The sequence below is a fragment of the Amia ocellicauda genome, chromosome 22 (genome assembly GCF_036373705.1).
Source record: "Amia ocellicauda isolate fAmiCal2 chromosome 22, fAmiCal2.hap1, whole genome shotgun sequence".
NCBI lineage: Eukaryota > Metazoa > Chordata > Actinopteri > Amiiformes > Amiidae > Amia > Amia ocellicauda.
Genome location: NC_089871.1, coordinates 12,864,548 through 12,883,805, shown reverse-complemented (window position 1 = coordinate 12,883,805; position 19,258 = coordinate 12,864,548). Strand labels below are relative to the sequence as shown.

At 40.6% G+C, this 19,258-nt stretch overlaps 2 protein-coding genes across 3 annotated transcripts; one reads left to right on the top strand and one right to left on the bottom strand.

Annotated features, from left to right (window-relative positions):
- Positions 1 to 5,131: 5,131 nt before the first annotated feature.
- Positions 5,132 to 9,453, bottom strand: LOC136717814 (procathepsin L). The gene is made up of 8 exons (XM_066695340.1): positions 9,352 to 9,453; positions 8,995 to 9,149; positions 8,579 to 8,704; positions 8,225 to 8,374; positions 7,826 to 8,053; positions 7,459 to 7,624; positions 6,640 to 6,763; positions 5,132 to 6,120 (listed from the first exon to the last, which is right to left on the bottom strand). Exons 2-8 carry the CDS (start codon positions 9,118 to 9,120, stop codon positions 6,015 to 6,017), a joined length of 1,026 nt encoding a protein of 341 aa, XP_066551437.1. The 5' UTR covers positions 9,121 to 9,149; positions 9,352 to 9,453; the 3' UTR covers positions 5,132 to 6,014.
- A 5,760-nt stretch (positions 9,454 to 15,213) lies between these two features.
- On the top strand, positions 15,214 to 17,990 carry LOC136718323 (eukaryotic translation initiation factor 4 gamma 1). 2 transcript variants are annotated; one of them, XM_066696009.1, is made up of 6 exons: positions 15,214 to 15,322; positions 16,031 to 16,098; positions 16,464 to 16,598; positions 16,711 to 16,792; positions 17,170 to 17,301; positions 17,536 to 17,990. In XM_066696009.1, the coding sequence occupies exons 3-6, from the start codon at positions 16,509 to 16,511 to the stop codon at positions 17,706 to 17,708; spliced, it is 477 nt and encodes a 158-aa protein (XP_066552106.1). In that variant the 5' UTR covers positions 15,214 to 15,322; positions 16,031 to 16,098; positions 16,464 to 16,508; the 3' UTR covers positions 17,709 to 17,990. The 2 variants fall into 2 exon arrangements, with proteins under 2 accessions (XP_066552106.1, XP_066552107.1); XM_066696010.1 differs by lacking the exon at positions 15,214 to 15,322 and adding an exon at positions 15,390 to 15,771.
- The last annotated feature ends 1,268 nt before the right edge of the window (positions 17,991 to 19,258 follow it).

The window sequence follows — 19,258 nt, the reverse complement described above, 5'->3', positions numbered from 1 at the left end:
TAGTTCACATGTGTAATTTATGTTATGAAATCACTCTGTGGTCTTAAAACACATTCATGTCAAGATTATTTTCAGTTATGACATTGGGCCCAGTAACTAACTTTGCTTCCTCTTAATGAGCTATTGTAATTCAAATATAACCATATAAAATAAAATAAAAATACATTCAATTATTTTTATGTTAGTAACTGTATGTGAGACAACAAAAATACAAATCGTCAAAGCAATGGTATGAGGGGCCGTACAAGCCATTATTCATTCTGGGTTGTATATATATATACAGTTGCAACCTTCAGGTCTGAGCGAAAACCTTTTATTTAATTAAAACTGGACTGTATTGAAAGGAAAAAATAATTCAAAATGTGAAAAAACTTGTGTCCTTGATTTATTTCTTATTGTTCTTCCTCATTCCTGTTTCTCAATTTTTTTTCAGTTGAACAAAGACCCCTGCATTGTAGTCCTGTTGTCTGTAGTCCTTCTATGTTTAATTTAATCTCAGTAGTAATGGCCATTTTGATGAGTGGAAGTTCGGTTTGTTCCTGACAACTGGTCAGGAAGACTCATATTTGGTTATGGGGTAAAATTAAGGCATACATAATGTTTAATATAAGCGGGGCTTGTATGATGTATCAAGCCCAGATTGCTGGTGAAAACTGGTTCTTCTCAGACCCTGTTCATCTAGGTATCAGGGTTGAACTATAGTACAGTACTGTAGCAAGTAAGACCATGAGACAGTGACCTTGTTTTTACACAGATACACAGGGAAAGACAGGCAGGTCTTCAATAGCCTCAAGCTACCTTGTAGGCCTGACTTCTTTCAGCTCGTGAGATGAGTGCGGTTGCTGTTCAGACACACTGTCACATGAGCCTCTGCTACCTACATCTCAACACTTGCAGAGCAGGCTTCTGCAGGGAGTGCCACCTCTACAGCAGAGTGCCTGCTATTGCATCTACATTGAGAGTCGTGTAAAAGCTTAGTGAATAAATTGTGAAAACCCTCTTTAAAAAAGTGTTAGCATACAGTAGCTTGACTTTCATCACAAATATCATCACACCAAGTTGAACTGTGCCTCGTGTAGAAGCTTTGAATGTTTTCTAAAAGCTGCACAGGGGTTAAAAGATGTCTAGAAAAGACAAGATGGTGATTGAGGCTTTATAATGGCTGAGCCCTAGTTCCTGCTAACTTCATCACCATTAGCAATAACTATCATAGTGATTATCACACTCAGCTTCCTTTCTGGCACAAACTGCCATTCACACACGTCTGATCATCATTAACCATTCGTTTTCTGATTTTTATCTTCAATGTTCTGACAATTAATAGAATGACCACTAACCACAAAGTGCACCTAAAAACACATTGTACACAATCCTGTTTCTGCAGCTGATGATGGTCAGTAGTTTCCATTGGTCTACACTGATGCTGATGCCGATGCTGTCCAACTGTTTCCTGAGTTGTTTGAAGTGGTTTCAAAGTGGATGATTGAAATCAAGACACATTTCTTAAAAAAAAAAAAAATACATGCATGCTGCACCCATGCTTCAATGTTGTAAGCGTAGCTACAGTAAAAAAAAAAAAAAAGATCCAGTTGCAATCTTCAGTTATTACAACTGAACTGTATTGAAAGGAAAACAAATAAATCACAATTTGTTATTGCAACAGTTCTAGAAGCAGAAAAAAAGTGTCTTACTGTTCTTCCTCATTCCTGTTCCTCATATATTTTTCTGTTTAACAAAGACCCATGGAAATTGTAATCCTGCAGCCAGTTTTTCTGTTTGTTTTTTAGGCTTTTTACAATTGTATATACAGGGAAAGTATTGCCTTTGTGTTCTGGAAAACAGTTACAAACCTTTTATAATGTATGATTTATCATTTATCAAAGAAATATTGAAACAAAGTGTTTTGGGAGCTGTCAAAACAATATTTTGTTTCAAATCTTTATTATAAATGATTAATCATACCTTATAAAGGTTTTTTGAGATTATCAATGGTTCCTAACTGTTTTATAAACTATTTACCAATAATGAATTAATGGTAGTGTAATATAAAGTGTTACCATACTGGCTTTGCTAAAAATATATATATATATATATTTTTTTTTTTCTTTTCCAATACAAAGGCATCAGAGGATTTATAGGAAAAAACATGTGACTTTGCAAAACCTTTATTGCAAGGACAGAAAAACTGGAACTGACACATTACATTCCTTTAGGAAAACATGTTCATAATTATAGTTAATTCAATGTTTTATGGTGAAGGGAGGTCAGAACAGAGTGAAAATTGAGTCTTCATCACTCTTGGCTTTCACACAATGGGATACAGGGGTGTCTTAGCAACTCCACATTGGTTCCCATAGGCTAGTTGCATGTATCCCTCGTGGCCCCAGCGTGTCCCCCAGCTGCAAATGTAAAACACACAAAAAAATTTAATGATCAGAAAAACTAAGACATAAATGCCTTTTTTTCAAGAAATAACATTTTCCATTTGCATAGAATTCATAGTGTATGGCCAGCCTTCTACTTTGATTTCTGTGTTGCATGTGTTCAGTTCACAGAGTTGTGTTGTGGTTAAAATCAGCACCCAGACTTTTTAAAAATATATTTAATCATCTGTTACAAGTCATACAAAAGAGCAGTTTGTCGGTGGAAACACTTATATGCATATACTTTTATTTTGTCCAGGCCTATACAGCAGTTTGTACAGACCCTGAAGACCCTGTTCCTAGCATTACTATTTTAGGGTCTCATTTTGACTTCAGCTCAAACAACAAATACACAGCCTCACATAAATAACAGTTATAATAAATAATAAATGATAAAGTCCCTGGCCAGGCACTCATCTTTAGACTGCCCCCACCTCACTGATGGTAGGTCTCACTGTGTACCGACTATAATACAGAGAACCCCAAAACATGTGCTTTTTCACTCAAGCCGGATGTTTGCTAAAAGCTACACAGGTTGAGCATAAAAGATGGTGATTGAGACTTTATAATGGTTGAGCCCTTGAACCTTGTGTTCCTCCTAACTTTATCACCATTAGCAATAAAAAGTGTGATAGTGACTATCACACACAGCTTCCTTCGTGGCACAGCCATTCACACGGCTGAGAATCACTATTCTTTTTCACTTTTACTTTTTCACTTCTGATGTTCTGACAATTAATAGAATATTTCTAGCGCTAACCACAAAGTGCAAATTTTTAGTAATTTGGGGAAACTCCTTAAAATTCAGTTTAAAATAGATTGGTGTAGCCTACAGTCAACAAATTGACAACATTATGTATTATATTAATGCATTTCACACATTTTCAATTTGTTCTCACACAGTTCTCTCAAACAGTCTACACTAAATTATTCTTACTATTTGGTGTTGATATACTCAACATACTTCAGGCCTGCTTATTTAATGTATGAATAAAATATGAATTCAGTTAATTTGGATATATTATACATGTTTCAAAGCATTTTTTACCCACATTTGCAGAGATTGTTAGTCGTGGTTTGGAATTATATGATTTACAACAATTTACAAACCTATGGAGGTTTTTCAAATGGCAGTAGTTCAGTATACTGTCCACCAGTGATCCCTGCAAATGTGGATAAAAAATGCATTGAAACATGTATAATATATATATAATATATCTGTCTCTCTATGCGTGTGCATTTGTTACAGCATTTCATTTGTGACCTTTGTTTATTGCAATGTTATATTTGGTCATTAAGACAGGCCCAATCCATTAGCTGAAACCTTGCACTCCTGCGCCTGCATATAAGGCGTATATTTCTTTGCTCGGGCTATCTTTTTTTTTTTTTTCTGTGGTTCTTTGGTTTCACAGAAAGGTTTCCTGGTGTTAAATGAATACAGCCTTTAATTTTTAGATCAAAACTGGTATGCTTAATATGTGCAGGATTGTGCTTCCTGCAATGGATTACTTTGTGACAAAAGTCAATGAGAACTTGACTGAGGTCAGTCGTCATTCACAGAGTCTGAACCAAAACTAGCTTTTAGAAGAAGTATACAGCAAAACATCTGAAGTGCAAATTCTACTGCAAGCTCCTTCCTGTACATTTTGTAACTCAAAATGCATGTCCCCACTTCTGGAACAAAAGCTACGCTACTGATCAGGACAAATGGAAACCACATTTCATGCCTCTATTTCTGGATTAGGCAGATTAGACGATTCTCTCCAGTCGGATGGTATGGGGTGTGGGTAAGGGTAGGCGTACAAAATGCACATACAGGAAAACACAGTGCGAAAGAGGTTATACATTCATTTTAAGCTTAATTCCTGGAAAACAAAAAACACTTGAAACATAAGTACAGCAGTCCTTGCTATAGGAGTCCCTTACCTGTGTCTGTGTCCTCTGTGACACATGGTGGACATACTTTTTGTGCAGTTACTTATTGTTAGTGTACTATTGGAGTAATATACAACAAAGACGTGCATTGACAGAGCAGTTGGTTGATAAGGGGAGAAGTGATGGGTTTATCTCTGGTCTGCTGCTCAGTATTTCTTAAAGTTCAAGGAAAAACTTCTGGACTCAACTTCGTTTGTTGTGGTCCACATTTTTTTTTTCCTAAAGTCTGATATTATTTTCCTTTAAACTTAGTCGGGGAAATGATTGATACACACTGACAGAAGCAATAGACAATGGCGTATAATTCTATACATTTCATTTTGAACTTTATCTTCCATCCAGGTTGTAAACAGTGCTTTAATTTCTGATTCATCCCAGTTGCTACCTCTTAAATCAGACATTTTTAATTGTACTACAGGTGTGCTTATCAACACTAGGCTGGCTCTGTTTGACACTGACTCTATTATAATTATTCTATTATTTATTTCTTAGCAGATGCCCTTGTCCAGGGCGACTTACAAAAACTCTAGGGGAGTGGATTGACTTGAGTCACACACTGATGTGTTTAGGTCGGCCCATCGTGTGTACATATACAGATTGGCCAGCCCTGGGTCGGGATTTAGGACTTCAGGTTGCATCAAAAAGCTTGGGGCCAGCTTAAACCTTTTAAACAGAGTCAGTGAAAGAGGCCAATAAAGAGGACATTCTGGAAGCTTGCTTGTACTATTGAAATACACATACATGAATGGATGCAATGGAGTAAAAGACACACGTGACTTTGCTAAAAGCTTTATTGAAAGGACAGAAAAAGTCACAGCAGCAGGAATATTGTTACAGGTACAGTCAATCCATTCACTGCGATGTTCATATCACATCACTGTTCATATTACTGTCTTGCTTCAGCTGTGAACCACCCACACAGAACAAATATACATATTCAATTTATATGGCAGAAATCTGTGATCCTTATCTTTTTCATCTGATAAAATAGGCTCCTTTTTTGAACATTTAAAATACGCTGTATGTATTTGAAATATATTTTAGCCTTTAATGAATATAGTAATTTAATATGTTCAAAATATATTCTAGAAATTAACCATTTGTTGTATTTTATAGGTTGAAAATATATATCTATGGATTACCTACATCCTGTGTAATTTAAATATACCATAAAAGGGCATATGGAAAATATAGGTATCACTAATTCCTACCATTTCAAATATATCTATTTTTTCCATATGGGCATTTATAACACACATGGACAGATTACAGTTTTAGGTTGACTGGGACCATCAAGCAACAGATGTGCTAGTTGTGGTTTATGCTCTTTTGAAATATAGCTAATAGATAGAAAACTGCAGGATTGTTCTTAAATTATTAAAAGGAAACAGGTACCATAAGTAACTAAAACAAAGCGAAAAATGATCAAAAGTGGGGTAATATTGTCTCGTACTATAGCATTTCAATGCTTAGTATCTTTAACTGGAGTATTGGAATGGTGAATGTTAGAAGATGCTCCTTTGGTCATACATATTGAGTGACAGTTTACAGTGTTTTTGGAGTAAGTCTATTTGAAGCAGTTTTAAGGACCATGACAAAATTGTGTCTTCATCACCCTTAGCTTTAAATTTTAGTTACTTTTGCACAAGATGGATTTCACACAGTGGGATAGACTGCTGCGCTAGCAACTCCGCAAAGGTTTCCTCGTCTCCCTTCTCTGGCCAGATACATGTACCCCTTCTCACCCCAGCCTTGGCCCCAGCTGCAGATGTGAAACAAAAACTGTTCAGATCAATGTTGAGCTTGCATAAAATATTCTTCTCACAGGACAGAAGGTATAGATATCATATGACATCCTACTCCTCAGTCATCTTCATTTATTGAAAGTAAAGCAGAGGATCATCCTCAGCTACATGGCTGGGTCTGGTTCCAATGTCTTCTGTGCAAAACCTGGTGCCATTGAACAAACTGTGATCCAGCACAGGTTAGCAACAATATGTGTAGCCGCAGTGCATTGCAAATCTCCCTACATGTGCTGTAATTCATGTCAATCCAATAGGTACTGTCTGACTGAGCCACAGTACTAACCCCTGTGTAGAAAGCAACACTACAATATATCACTCACACTGGCAGGATATCTAGCTCATTTGATGCTTTGAACCTGATATGTTTCTGTGTGCTTGTTATAATTAAAATCCTGGGGATGTTTCCTCCTCAAAAAAACTGTGCCGGCCGTCACCTGTGCTCACCTGTGGGGAAGTTTGATAGAATGAGCACTCACCTGTTCTTCAGGATCCAGTATTTACTGGTTCCATTGCTGTGAGCTGGTACAGAGGAGACTCCATAACCTACTGCTAAGACTGCATGATTGGGGTCATTAGAGCATTCAGGGTCATTGTAAATACCTTTAGAGTGGAAGAAAACAGGTGTTATGCTGGAGCACAGGCACATCATCAGCATTCGATGAACTCTGACAGTGTTAAATGAACCCAGAATGTTTCAATTGAACCTTAGGCTGACATGAACCATCAAGCAACAAATGTTCTAGTTGTTGTGTATGCTCTTTTGAAATATAGCTAATAGACTGAAAACTGCAGGATTCTTCTTAAATGAAAAATAATGATTTCACTGTCAAGACAATTCAGATTTTTCCTTTATCTTAATAATGCACTCTGCAGTTTATGTATTACAAGTGCAGTCTGCAGTTGACCCAACACTCATCACTAACAGACAAATCAGCCTGTATCTATCGAAGGTGGGTAAGTTTATATAGCAGGCCCATAACTGTTCACACAAGTGAGCATGTTACCAAATTTCCTCTCACAAGAACATCACGTTAAGCCATATCAGTCTATAACAGCAAATGACCTACAGCTCTGATCAGCAGATAGCCATCTTAGAATATATTAATTGTCCTGTGTTTGCCGTTTTCAAAATACTCTTCCTAAATCCATCTGAGCAAAGACAGGGAAAGTTCGACTAGCATTCAACTAGTCCTATCAGTTAAAAATGTATTTCAAATGGAAATATTCTACAATCCCTTAGCTCTGACCTTTGATAATAAATGGGAAAGCAAAAGTGACATTGTTCATACACTCACCTTTTTTGTAAAATCTGAAAGTTCTTGGATGCATATTAACAGCCACAGAGATGGGCCCGACACTAGCCAGTATATCTGTCAAAGCTCTCTCACTTTCTGATGGCACAAATGTATAGCCGGTGCAGCTGGCAGCTTTTTGTGCATTGGTATATCGGCAATTTCCATCCTAATACAAAACAGAATATATAAGCACAGAGGTCACTAACACGGATATGAAGGCAGAAGGGTCTGGATCTATCCTTTATCACGGGTCATAAAGCACTGTTTCTGTCATCAAAGCTAAACAGACCAAGGGGACTGAAATTCACAGATGTTTCCAGGCCTTTGGTTCTACTTGATAGAATAAAGAAGCAACAATGACACTTACCGTCGCATTGTAAGGGTAAGTTCTCTCCGAGGCAATCCCATGGAGACTGATGTATTTAAATGCTTCATGCATATATCCTTTATTGCAGCCTTTGCTTTTATACCCAGGGCCCTTGACACAGTCCACCAGGTTCTGCTCACTCAAGGCCACCAGCCTTCTGGTCTTTTTGAAGTGCAGTCCCTCCAAGGCTCCTGCAGCAGAGAACGCCCAGCAGGAGTGACATTTACCCTGGCAGACAGAACACGAGAGAAATATCACAACACTATTCTCAGCAACTCATATTGGACTTTCTTTTTAGAGGTGATGAAGTCTCAAAGGGGATTGGATGAGAGATTAAATCACTCGTGTTGTGTTTTTCATTTCCAATTAATGTAATGTCCAAATTCTGGTTGCACATACCTGATCTTTCACAGGAGTTACGTATCCCTTGGTGCGCCAGTCTAATGAAGGTGGAGGTGTCCCCGTGGAGCGAGTCCAGTTGGAGACGGCAGTGTCATCCAGGGCACTGTCAGCTCTGAACCCCGCCATCCCAGTGAACTCCTCATGGGTCTGATGGGGAAAAATTGGAAATGATTGACCGTATTCAGTGTCCACCAGAAAAACATTTAAACTTAATATTTGGATTTTCATGAATTGAAAAAAGAGAGAAACCTATGGAAATAGATTGTGTGTATTCATGTATTCGTCTGAAAAATAAAAGACTCAGATAGAGTACAGTGAACAGTGCAGAGCTGTGTGATATCGCAGCTTTACCAGATCCCCGAAGTGGTTCATCCCCAGAGTGTAGCTGTGTTTCCCCTGGGAGTGCTCCAGGTTGTGCTGCTCGATGAAACGCAGGTTCTCCTCCCAAACCTGCCTCCTGTAGCCCTCAGAGTCCTCCTGAGAACAAGAAAAAACTGTAAATGTCTAGCATGCTCTATTCTATGCAATTGGGTCCAGATGTATATTAAAACTAAGTAACAGGATCTGTAAACTGACAGATGACGTCCTCCCCTTAGAGACAAGATGCCAAAACATATATATCATATAGAACATACAGAATCCTTGTTACAATCCTATAATAGTTTCTTTTTTCCTCAGCATTGAAACTTATCAGTTATATTTTATGCAACAGTAGTGGTCAAAGGATTCCACACTTGTGAGAGTGTTGGTTTCTAAGGCATTATTACCTCAGTGTACTGCTTGCCATGCAGAGTCTTCCAGTCTGCCCAGGCGCTGTCCAGAGACGGATCCCCTGGCTGGGATGAGGACACGGCCACACCGCACACCAACAGCAATGTCAGAGCCGCCTGCATTGTGTGAACCTGGGCCAGAGATCAGGCACCTGCAAAACACCCAGTCTGAACATTCACAATGGTAGAGTTGCATGTACAGTACAGCACTCAGGTCAAACTGCAGGACAGCACAGTGCAAAACTATTTGTGAAAAAAAACAGTGTTAAGAACAGTTGAAACACATAATTAATTTGGAAATATTATGAAAACATAAACCTAAGTATAGCAGTTCTTGCTGAAGGAGTCCCTTACCTGTGTCTGTGAACACAGCAAACTCAGTGAAGTCGACACACAGACACCTCTCAGAGATGGAAACCTGCGCGCTTTATAGCTGCTGGTCTAAGATGGTCAATAGTTTCCATTGGTATACACTGATGCTGCCTGTTGATGAGTTGTGGTTGAGGTGGTTTCAAAATTGATGATTGAAATCAAGACACATTTCCTTACAGAAATGACTCCCAGCACCCACACTTCAATGTCGTATATATATATATATATATATATATATATATATATATATATATATATATATATATATATATCCAGTTGCAACCTTAATTTCTGAACACAAACCTTTTATCTTATTACAACTGAACTGTATGGAAAGGAAAACCAAGAAATCAATATGTGTTAGTGAAACAGTTCTAGAAGAAGAAAAAAGTTTGTTCTTTATTTCTTTCTTATTGTTCTTCTTCATTCCTGTTTCTAATATAAAACAAAAAATCCTTAACTGTAGTGCTGTTGTCCTGTAGTCCTGCTATTTTCAATGTAATCTTGGTGGTAATGGCCATTTCTACACATCTCTGACCCTCTCGATTTGTGGGTGTGCACAGTCCAACCGCAGCACTCTTGTCTTCTTTCAGCTCGTGAGATGAGTGCGGTTGCTGTTCAGACACACTGTCACAAGAGCCTCTGCTACCTACATCTCAACACTTGCAGAGTGGGCTTCTGCAGGGAGTGCCACCTTTACAGCAGAGTGCCTGCTATTGCATCTACATTGAGAGTCGTGTAAAAGCTGCAAAGTTTTCTGAAAGCTGCACAGGGGTGGATTGCGGTTAAAAGATTGTGAGACTTTATAATCGTTGAGCCCTTGAGGCTCGAGTTCTTCATAACTTCATCACCATTAGCAATAACTATCATAGTGATTATCACACTCAGCTTCTTTTGTGGCACAAACTGCCATTCACACACGTCTGATCATCACTAACCATTCGTTTTCTGAAAATGATCTTCGAAGCTCTGACAATTAATTGAAAATTTCTGTTGACAACCACAAAGCGCACATAAAAACATATTGTACACAACCCTATGTCTGCAGCTGAAGAAAAAATATTAGAATGTAGAATTGTTCACCTATGATTCTCAAAACAAAGACCTATATTTTGGGAATGTTTCTTGTTTTTTGTATTTAGTAAAGAAATTGAAGAAGAAGAAGGTCATGCTCCACCTCTGGAGGGCAGCGCAAGGAAGTTAGGGGTGTGAGGGAAACCTGAGCACCTCAAAGTAAAATATGAAAGGCTGCCAGGCCAAATACAACTTGTCACAAGATCCACGGGCTGTGAATTTGATTGATTTTCAATTGAAGTATCCATGAAAGTAGTGCATTGGAGAAATGGAGGACCAGAAAGGGGTTAACCTGGGACAGGACCAAAATATGGAACAAAGAAGCAGGTGTTTGTTTGCATCTAACGCAAGTAGGGTTAACATCAGGATTGATTTTGGATTGTGTTTGGACAAATTGTTCAAATGAGGCAAAATTTGTATCCATCCATCTTCAAAACCACCTCTCCTGGTGAGGGTTGCAGGGAAGCCAGAGCTGATCCCTTCAGGCATAGGGCACAAGGCAGAAATACACCCAGGATGGGACACCAGGTCATCACTGGGCAACACACACAAACATAGCAATTTAGCATGGCCAATTAACCTAACCCACATGTCTTTGGACAGTGGGAGGAAACCAGAGTGCCCAGAGGAAACCCACACAGAGAGGGAGAACATGAATACGGGGCATCTTATTATTCCAAATGAATGATTAAATTAATTAAGGGCATGAAAAAAGATTTAGGAATAAAAATTGGAATGCATTAAAAGAGGTACAAAAATGTTGGGAGAGTAATTCATTTAAAATAATGATTCTACAGTGAGATGGGTAAAAACGAACCAGCAGTTGAAGTTGTGCTCAGTGCGTTCGAGTAGAGGGTTAAAGAGCTAAACAGCTTATTATATGAGTGAGTGACAGTAATCCCAAGATATGTAAACCTATCCTGAGAAACTGTAAAGGGAAAATTGATAAAGTTATCCTTTCTGTCAGCTGCGTTAATTGGAAAAAGTTCAGATTTGTCAAAATGTATTTTTGTAACTTGAGATATTACTGAATGATTCTAAAGTGGAAAGTACGTGTGGGAGAGAGGAGGCAGGATCAGAAATATTCAATAGGAGGTCATCAGCATATAGCGAGACCTTCAGAATACGTCCCTCCCTAACCACCCTCAATAGAGAGGTTTGATCGCAATTGCAAATAAAAGTGGAGAGAAAAGGCACCTCTGTCTGGTTCCACGGTGGAGGGGGAGTAATCTGATTGAATGTTGTTGGTGCATATTGAGGCAGGAGGAGATACTAGTGATGGGAGAAACTGAACCATTTGAAGCTATTGTACCGAAAAAAGTTCACTGCTTCGAAGCACTCGATACATGCTCTTTATAGTGACATCTGCTGGTAAATACATGGTTTTGCGACTGTATTGTCCTCCAGACGAGGTACTATACAAATGAACCAGTGTTAATTTTGACAGCTATATTAGATTTAGTTTTAGTCTTAATTTTTTGACAAAAATTCAACAGTTACATTTCATATATCTAAGGATGTGGTAGTGTAATGATCCAAGTGATCAGGGCTGGCCCTAGCATTTTGGGGGCCATAGGCGAGATTTGATTGTGGTGGCCCCCACCCCACTGCAAAACATTTTAGTGGTGCCCATCTTTAAAGCAGAGTTAAAATGTTTAGGTACAACTAAGAGAGACACAAACATTTAACTAGTGCAGAACATGTATTGCACTTTAACATACACTGAAATAGATTTAGTAATGCATACAAATTTAAATAGTAACACCCACACCATAAATACTCAGTACTGAAAATACTATATTACAGAGTGCACATTAAAACACAAAATTAATTAAAAAATACAATACTATCAAACATCATTAGCTGACAAATGGCACTACTGTAGTGGTTAACTATTATCCTCATTTGGATGGTAACTGGCAGTAGGCGAGCTGTCAAAGTGATGTGACCCTCCACCACAAAACCAGTCACATCACTAACATTTTCAAAAATTAGATTATTAGTTCATCTGATTGAGCTGGATTATTGCTTTATATATAATAGTTCATTCAGGCCTGGTGCCATGGAGGGCAAAAGGGGGGCAATTCCCCCTCAGTTGGAATATTGTGCCCACTCACTTTCTTTTTTGATCCGGTTATTAATTGTCCATGTAGAAATGTCTTACGGTAAACTGTCGCTCCCTCGGACCACGTCCCCGGACCGCACTTCGCCAATCAACTTTGTCCTGACCCAATAGTTCCAGGACATAAAGGCAGCTGGTCTGGTACCCCCTTTGCCCTCTGGTATGACCACCACTCAGAGGTTATTTGTTGACATTTGACATTTGTTTATTGCAATGTTATATTTGGTCATTAAGACAAGCCCAGTCCATTACCTGAAACCTCAAGGGCGTATGGAGGAATGTTCAGTCAGCCAGTGTTCTGAATTCTGTACATACAAACCTGGCTTTTCACTCTGGTTACGTAAACCTTGGTTCTCCAGTCTAGCTCACTCAGAGGACGCTGGGAGGATCCAGTCCAGTTGTGTCCTGGGGTGTCCTGCAGGGCATCGTCAGGGCTGAACCCCGTCATCATCTCGGTGACCTCCTGCTGAGTCTGATGATCAAGAGTTTGACATGAGTGAATAACGTTCCCACAAGATCAACCAGAAACACTGTCTAAGAGAACTGAGAAATGAGAGGAGGCCATATAACCCATCATGCTCATGCGGTGTTCATTCATAACGAAGTGATCCAAGGATCCTATCCAGTCTATTTTTGAATGTTCCCAAATTGTCGGCTTCAACCACATCGCTGGGGAGTTTGTTCAGATTGTAACAACTCTCTGTGTGAAGAAGTGTCTCCTGTTTTCTGTCTTGAATGCCTTGAACAATTTCCATTTGTGTCCCCGGGTGCGTGTGTCCCTGTTGATCTGGAAAAGCTCCTCTGGTTTGATGTGGTCGATGCCTTTCATGATTTTGAATCAAGTCCCCATGTAGTCTCCTGTGTTCCAGGGTGAAAAGGTTCAGTTCCTCAGTCTCTCAGTAGGACATTCCCTTCAGACCTGGAATAAGTCTGGTTGCTCTCCTCTGAACTGCCTCTAGAGCAGCGATATCTTTCTTGAAGTGTGGAGCCCAGAACTGTACACAGTATCCAGATGAGCTCTAACTAGTGCATTGTACAGTCTGAACATCACTGCCCTTGTTCTCAATTCTACACTTTTGACAATATACCCTAGCATTGTGTTTGCCTTTTTTATTGCTTCCCCACATTGTTTGGCTGGAGAAAGTGAGGAGTCCACGTAGACTCATAGGTCTTTCTCATGTGTTACTTCTTCCAGTTATATTCCTCCCATAGTGTAATTAAAGTGGACATTTTTGTTACCTGCATGGCTCCCAGCCAGGAGGGAGTTGCAGTAGTCCAGGAGGGAGAGGACCAGGGACTGGACGAGACGTATAGAGAGAGAACAGGAGGGGGCCCAGGACGCAGCCTTGGGGTACGCCTGTGAGGAGAGGTTGGGGAGTGGATGAGGAACCTTGCTATGTTAATTGGTAGGTCCGGTCATTGAGGTAGGAGGAGAACTAGGCGATAGCAGTTCCAGAGATTCCAAGGTCAGCGAGGCAGGATTGGAGGATGGAGTGATCGACAGTGTCAAATGCTGCAGAGAGGTCAAGGAGGATGAGGACTGAGGAGAGGGAGGCCGCTCGAGCACAGCTGAGGGAGTCAGTGACTGCCAGGAGAGCCGTCTCAGTGGAGTGAGCTGTGCGCAAGCCGGATTGCAGAGGATCAAGGAGTGAGTGATGGGAAAGAAATGCAAAGAGCTGGTGGTGGAACGCATGCTTGAGCGTCTTTGAGAGGAAGGGGAGTATTGACACATGGTGGTAGTTCTGAAGAGAGGTAGGATCAAGGGTAGGTTTCTTGAGGAGTGGGATCACAGCAGCTTGTTTGAAAGCAGATGGGTAACAGCCAGAGAGGAGTGAGGAGTTGAGGAGGGAGCAGATGAAGGGGAGAAGATCAGGAGCAGTCGCTTGGAGGAGGTGAGTGGGGAGAGGGTCCAGGGCACACGTTGTGGGTTTGTGACCTAGGAGGAGAGAGGAAAGTTCAGAGTTAGAAAGAGGTGAGAATGAAGAAAAGGAAGCTCGATTCAAACAGTGATTGGAAATAAGACTTCTTAGCTGAGGTGAGTGAGGAGGAGAATGTGGACAGTAGAGAGAGGTATAGGTTGAGGGCAGCTGGGAGTTTGGACCTCTTCCTGAGCAAAGGATGGAGGAGATCCAGGACTGTGGAGAGGAAGGGCGGACAGGACGAGATGTGAGGGGGACAGAGGGAATCAAGGGAGGAGGTGAGAAAGGAGAACAAAGATCTCAACCATGTCTATTTCTGCTTCTGCAGTCATGAACAGTTTACATTACATCAGGCACTACCAAAAGGGTTAACCAATACGCTAATTAGCTTACCATAATATGTGATGAAAATAATAATAATAATAATAATAATAATAATAATAATAATAATAATAATATCTCTACCTGCATAGTTTGTTAAGCTTACGGATTGGAGAAACCTTAAAAACCTATCAAAAGTCCTACCAATTCTTTTGCAATATTGTATGTTTACCAGTACATTAAATAAACTTACATTTAAAATACTTAGAATACTAAGAATACCCTATACATGTAGTTAAAAGCATTAAATACCAATGTTCATCTGCAGGGGCAAAAGCAATTGCACTGCAGTACACCGAGCGGGTAATACCCCCTCCCGCCCGCAGGTGGCGCCCGCACGTCAGGACTGGGCCGAGGCAGGGAAGCGCATTGCGGGCGGGTTGCTCTTCATGATCCGTGTAAGCGATGGAGGTGGCGTCTCCATTGAGTAAAACGGACCATTATTTTGCGTTTTCAGGTAAGACCTGTTAGCATTCAAACACGAGAAGCAACGTAATCTTACAGTGTGTTAAATAACAACAACACGTTGTATTTTATTTTGTTTTCGGTGTTGTATAAACGGTTTAAGTCATGTTAATAATGTTAGTAATGTGCTCTACTCGGTAATATTATGATGTTATTCCAATGGGAAGTGTAGTAACTAGTGTAGAAACTAAACTGTTGTAAAGTGACGTTTACTGCATTGCTCTCGGGAAATGGCCATGATACCATGAAGCAATGGAAATGGCTCCTGTATTACATTATCGCCAGTGCAACACAGATTATTATTTGGCATTTTCAGGATTGCCGACAATAAAGACTGTAATTGAAGCTCAGAGTTTCAGCTGCTGTGTTGCAATGCAGGGTTGTGATACAGTGAACATTAGAAAGGGTGAAAACTTGTCCTTCTGTCCAGACTCAGTGCTGGTAAGTTATTGTCCTTTCTGGTTTGCTGACACAATGCCATGTTTCCTTTGTCTCAGTGTCTAAGATCTTTATACTGCTTTGACTCTTGCTTCCCCTGGGCAAAGCTGGCATCTTACTGGTGGAGATCCTGGCCTTACTTTGCAAAGGAATGGTGACTCCAGTGGTTTAGGAGTATTTTGTGAAAAGGACGATTATGATGCATAAAACATATTGTTGTATGACTCTAACCTACTTGTCTGTGTACGACTTCCTTCTTCAGAGCCATAAGAAAGCCGGTGCCCTGTGGAGAGATGCCGAATTAAGCAGGACACGTTTGTGACGGAGATGGTGAGACAATAGGGGCTGCTGGGATATTGGGAGAATAAGCAGGGAGGGAGAAACGGGGGATGGAGGGCCAGGTTGTATTCCTGATGCTGTGGGTCTTGCATTTCTCCATCATGCCATAAACGGCCTCTTTTAAACGTTCGGTGCTAAAACGTTCGGTGCTATCTGGGTATTGTCCCTTTAAAAAGAGAGGAAAGAAACAATTTGGAGCCTAACTATGGAGATTGTGACATCGTCTGCAGTGAGAAATCTCGGATGCAGGAGCAAGTTTCTACTTTTGAGAGAACCCCAAGGCAGGTCTTTTAGGTTGTTCTCCCCAAGCACCAAGTCTCATTTATGGTGGAAAAATGCACCCATTCTCATTGCAGAAAGTTTAATTCACTCTGGAAAATTACTCGGGGAAGACCAGCGAAATGAACATGACTTCGGAGGAGCTCTACAGGCAGTTGGACAAACTGATAAAGGAGAAGGCAGACAACCAAAGAATATATGACTGGGTGGAGGTAAGGACCTTGACAACTCGATCTTGTGAAAATTACCTTTTGATCCATAGTATTTAGAGGGGAAAGCTTATTCCCTATGTAATCTCTTTTGGTTTATCCCATATTTATTTAGGCCAACCTGGACGAGCAGCAGATCTCCTCCGCGGTGTTCGTCAGGGCAGTGATGACGTCGGTGTGTCAGTCTGCCATCAGCTGTGAGTGCAGCGCTAGGACTGACTGTAGGAAAGGAGCCATCGAGATGAATTCTGGGATTTTAAGCTGTTATACAACACGCCTGAACTGTCGTAGGAAAATCATTGTTTTTAAAAATATAACGGCAGTGTTTCTTAAGTATTTGGTTTGGAGAAGGAAAATATTGTCCCTTATCTTCCTCTCCCATTCTCCCCTCTGCCCCTACACCCTTGAGTCTGAACAGACAAACTATCCAGTCCATTGATTTCGAAGCTCTTGCCCTGTTAGCTGTCATTCAGTCCTCCTTTCCAAAGGAGAGGTGCATTATGGGAATTAGAAATAACCTGGCATGCCGTCCGGCTCACTGCAGAGACTGATATTCACCGTTTCTCCCCCACAGCTGAGAATCCGTACAAAGTGGACATGAATCAGAGAGTCCCGCTCCTGCAGAAGTACCTCACGGATGAGCAGAAGGAGCTGCAGGGCCTCTATGCTCTTCAGGCCTTGATGGTGAAGATGGAGCAGCCAGCGAGTGAGTGTGGGCCCTGGGGTCAGGCTTAGCATTAGTGCCGTCTCTGTATTCCTCTCTAGAGGCCTCCTGTATCTGTTTAAGGTGGACAAAGCCCTTCTAGGTAGCAACCTGTTCCATATTGTAGAAGTTAGAATAGAAGAAACAAATAGGGGTAGGAAGGCTCGGCAAACGTGTAATCGAGAACTCCTTTTTATTTCCCCCCCCACCACACACCTCTTTCCTCTGTCCCTCAAGATCTCTTGCGGACGTTCTTTGACACGCTGTACGATGAAGACATCATTAAGGAGGAGGCCTTCTACAAATGGGAGACCAGTCCAGACCCGGCGGAGCAGCAGGGCAGGGACACGGCGCTCAAGTCCGTCACCGCCTTCTTCACCTGGCTCCGCGAGGATGAGGAGGAGGACTGACGCGGCTGGCGATAGCAATGGAACATTTTGATTCCTGTTTGGAATACGCCCATCTGTCTTTTTTTTTTTTCTCTCTCCTACAATTAACATGGGTGCCCTCAAAAACGTGAAAGAATATAAAGAAATTGAAAAAGAAGCAGCACAGATCCTAGATATTATTAGAGTGAATTCTGCTGAGGCCAAGTGGAAATTTATTTCAGGACAGTTGTGTGTGTATATATATATATATATATTGTTTGTTTTCCTTATTTTATTATTTTTCAAAAATAAAATAAATGAAGTAATGCCATGTAGTGTTTTATTTTGTACCTGTACAAATATACAATGCAATAAACAAATGTTGCACAAGAAGTGCTATCAACAGATGCACACACACACACAGATGGATATTTTATACATGTTTCAATGCATTTTGTATTCACATTTGCAGGGATCACCGGTATACTGAACACTTCAAATTGACTACGCCACCTCTGATTTAAGAGTGAGGAGCTCGTACCACTCAATTTCTCCCCACGCAGACTCGGCTCAGGATCCTGGGGCACCAGGACAAGGAAGAGTGAGTAAAAGCAACAAAGCAACTGGTTGTTTATTTACAAACACCAGTAAAGAGGGATGGGCAGGGCATGAAGGCTGCACCAAACAGTGTATCCCTGTATATCGTGTATAAGAGAATTAATTCAATACACCTTTAATACACTGGGTTACTAAACTAAACTGTATTACAGTTTTTCCCAATTGTTTACACACGTTTGCTGAATCTTTGCTCATTTTACCAAAACTCTATACAAAAAACACAAAATGCAAAACTCTACAAATCTCTAGCAAAAGCAAACACTGCATTCAAAACTGTTTTATCTCTTTCCAAAATGTTTTTTTGCATCAAAATGACACACGTGTCATATGAATAGATCTGTCTACCAACCAACAACACGCTGATGGCACTCATACACCTTCCATCGCCATGCTGAAGAAATCTCTTCAATTGGGTTTAGGAATGTGGAATAGAACAATAAATTGTGGAGGTCGATGAACCAGCCACGGACCAGAGCAGCCCGGTAGAAACTGACTTTGTCCCAGATGATAACATACCTGGGCTGCTCTGGTCCACTCCTCTGCTCGCCTGGAATGAGGATGCCATGTAGTGTCCAGGAATGCGATTAGAAGGCGGTGTTGTAGGGACCAAGGTTGGTATGGCGATGGAGGTTGCCTGTGCACATGGTGATATTCCCTCCACGCTGTCCAGGGACATTCGCAATATCACGGTGGCCAGTAATGGTCCGTCCCTGTCCCCTTCTTTTGACTAGGTTGAAGCCAGTCTCATCAGTGTAAATATAAACATGCTGAACTGCAGTGGCATCCAGCTCCAAGACTCTCTGAAACAGACAAGACAATATGTGAAATAGACCTAGAGCAGTCAATATGGTGAGACACAATACACTGGATTACAGTACTGTAATGTGTCTATACAGTGCTCATATGATAGTAAATTTACAGTATTGTAGTTACTTGCACATATTCATAGCACTGTTCTTTAACCCTGTCTAAGT

Excerpts from the sequence above, each read along its gene's own strand:
- LOC136718323 (XM_066696009.1), top strand. The coding sequence starts at position 16,509 with ATGAACATGACTTCGGAGGAGCTCTACAGGCAGTTGGACAAACTGATA. Across the intron at positions 16,599-16,710 it reads GAATATATGACTGGGTGGAG|GCCAACCTGGACGAGCAGCA; the intron begins GTAAGGACCTTG and ends ATATTTATTTAG. Across the intron at positions 17,302-17,535 it reads GAAGATGGAGCAGCCAGCGA|ATCTCTTGCGGACGTTCTTT; the intron begins GTGAGTGTGGGC and ends CTGTCCCTCAAG.
- LOC136717814 (XM_066695340.1), bottom strand. The coding sequence starts at position 9,120 with ATGCAGGCGGCTCTGACATTGCTGTTGGTGTGCGGTGTGGCCGTGTCC. Across the intron at positions 8,054-8,224 it reads TAACTCCTGTGAAAGATCAG|GGTAAATGTCACTCCTGCTG; the intron begins GTATGTGCAACC and ends TCTGTCTGCCAG. Across the intron at positions 6,121-6,639 it reads TACTGGATCCTGAAGAACAG|CTGGGGCCAAGGCTGGGGTG; the intron begins GTGAGTGCTCAT and ends TCACATCTGCAG.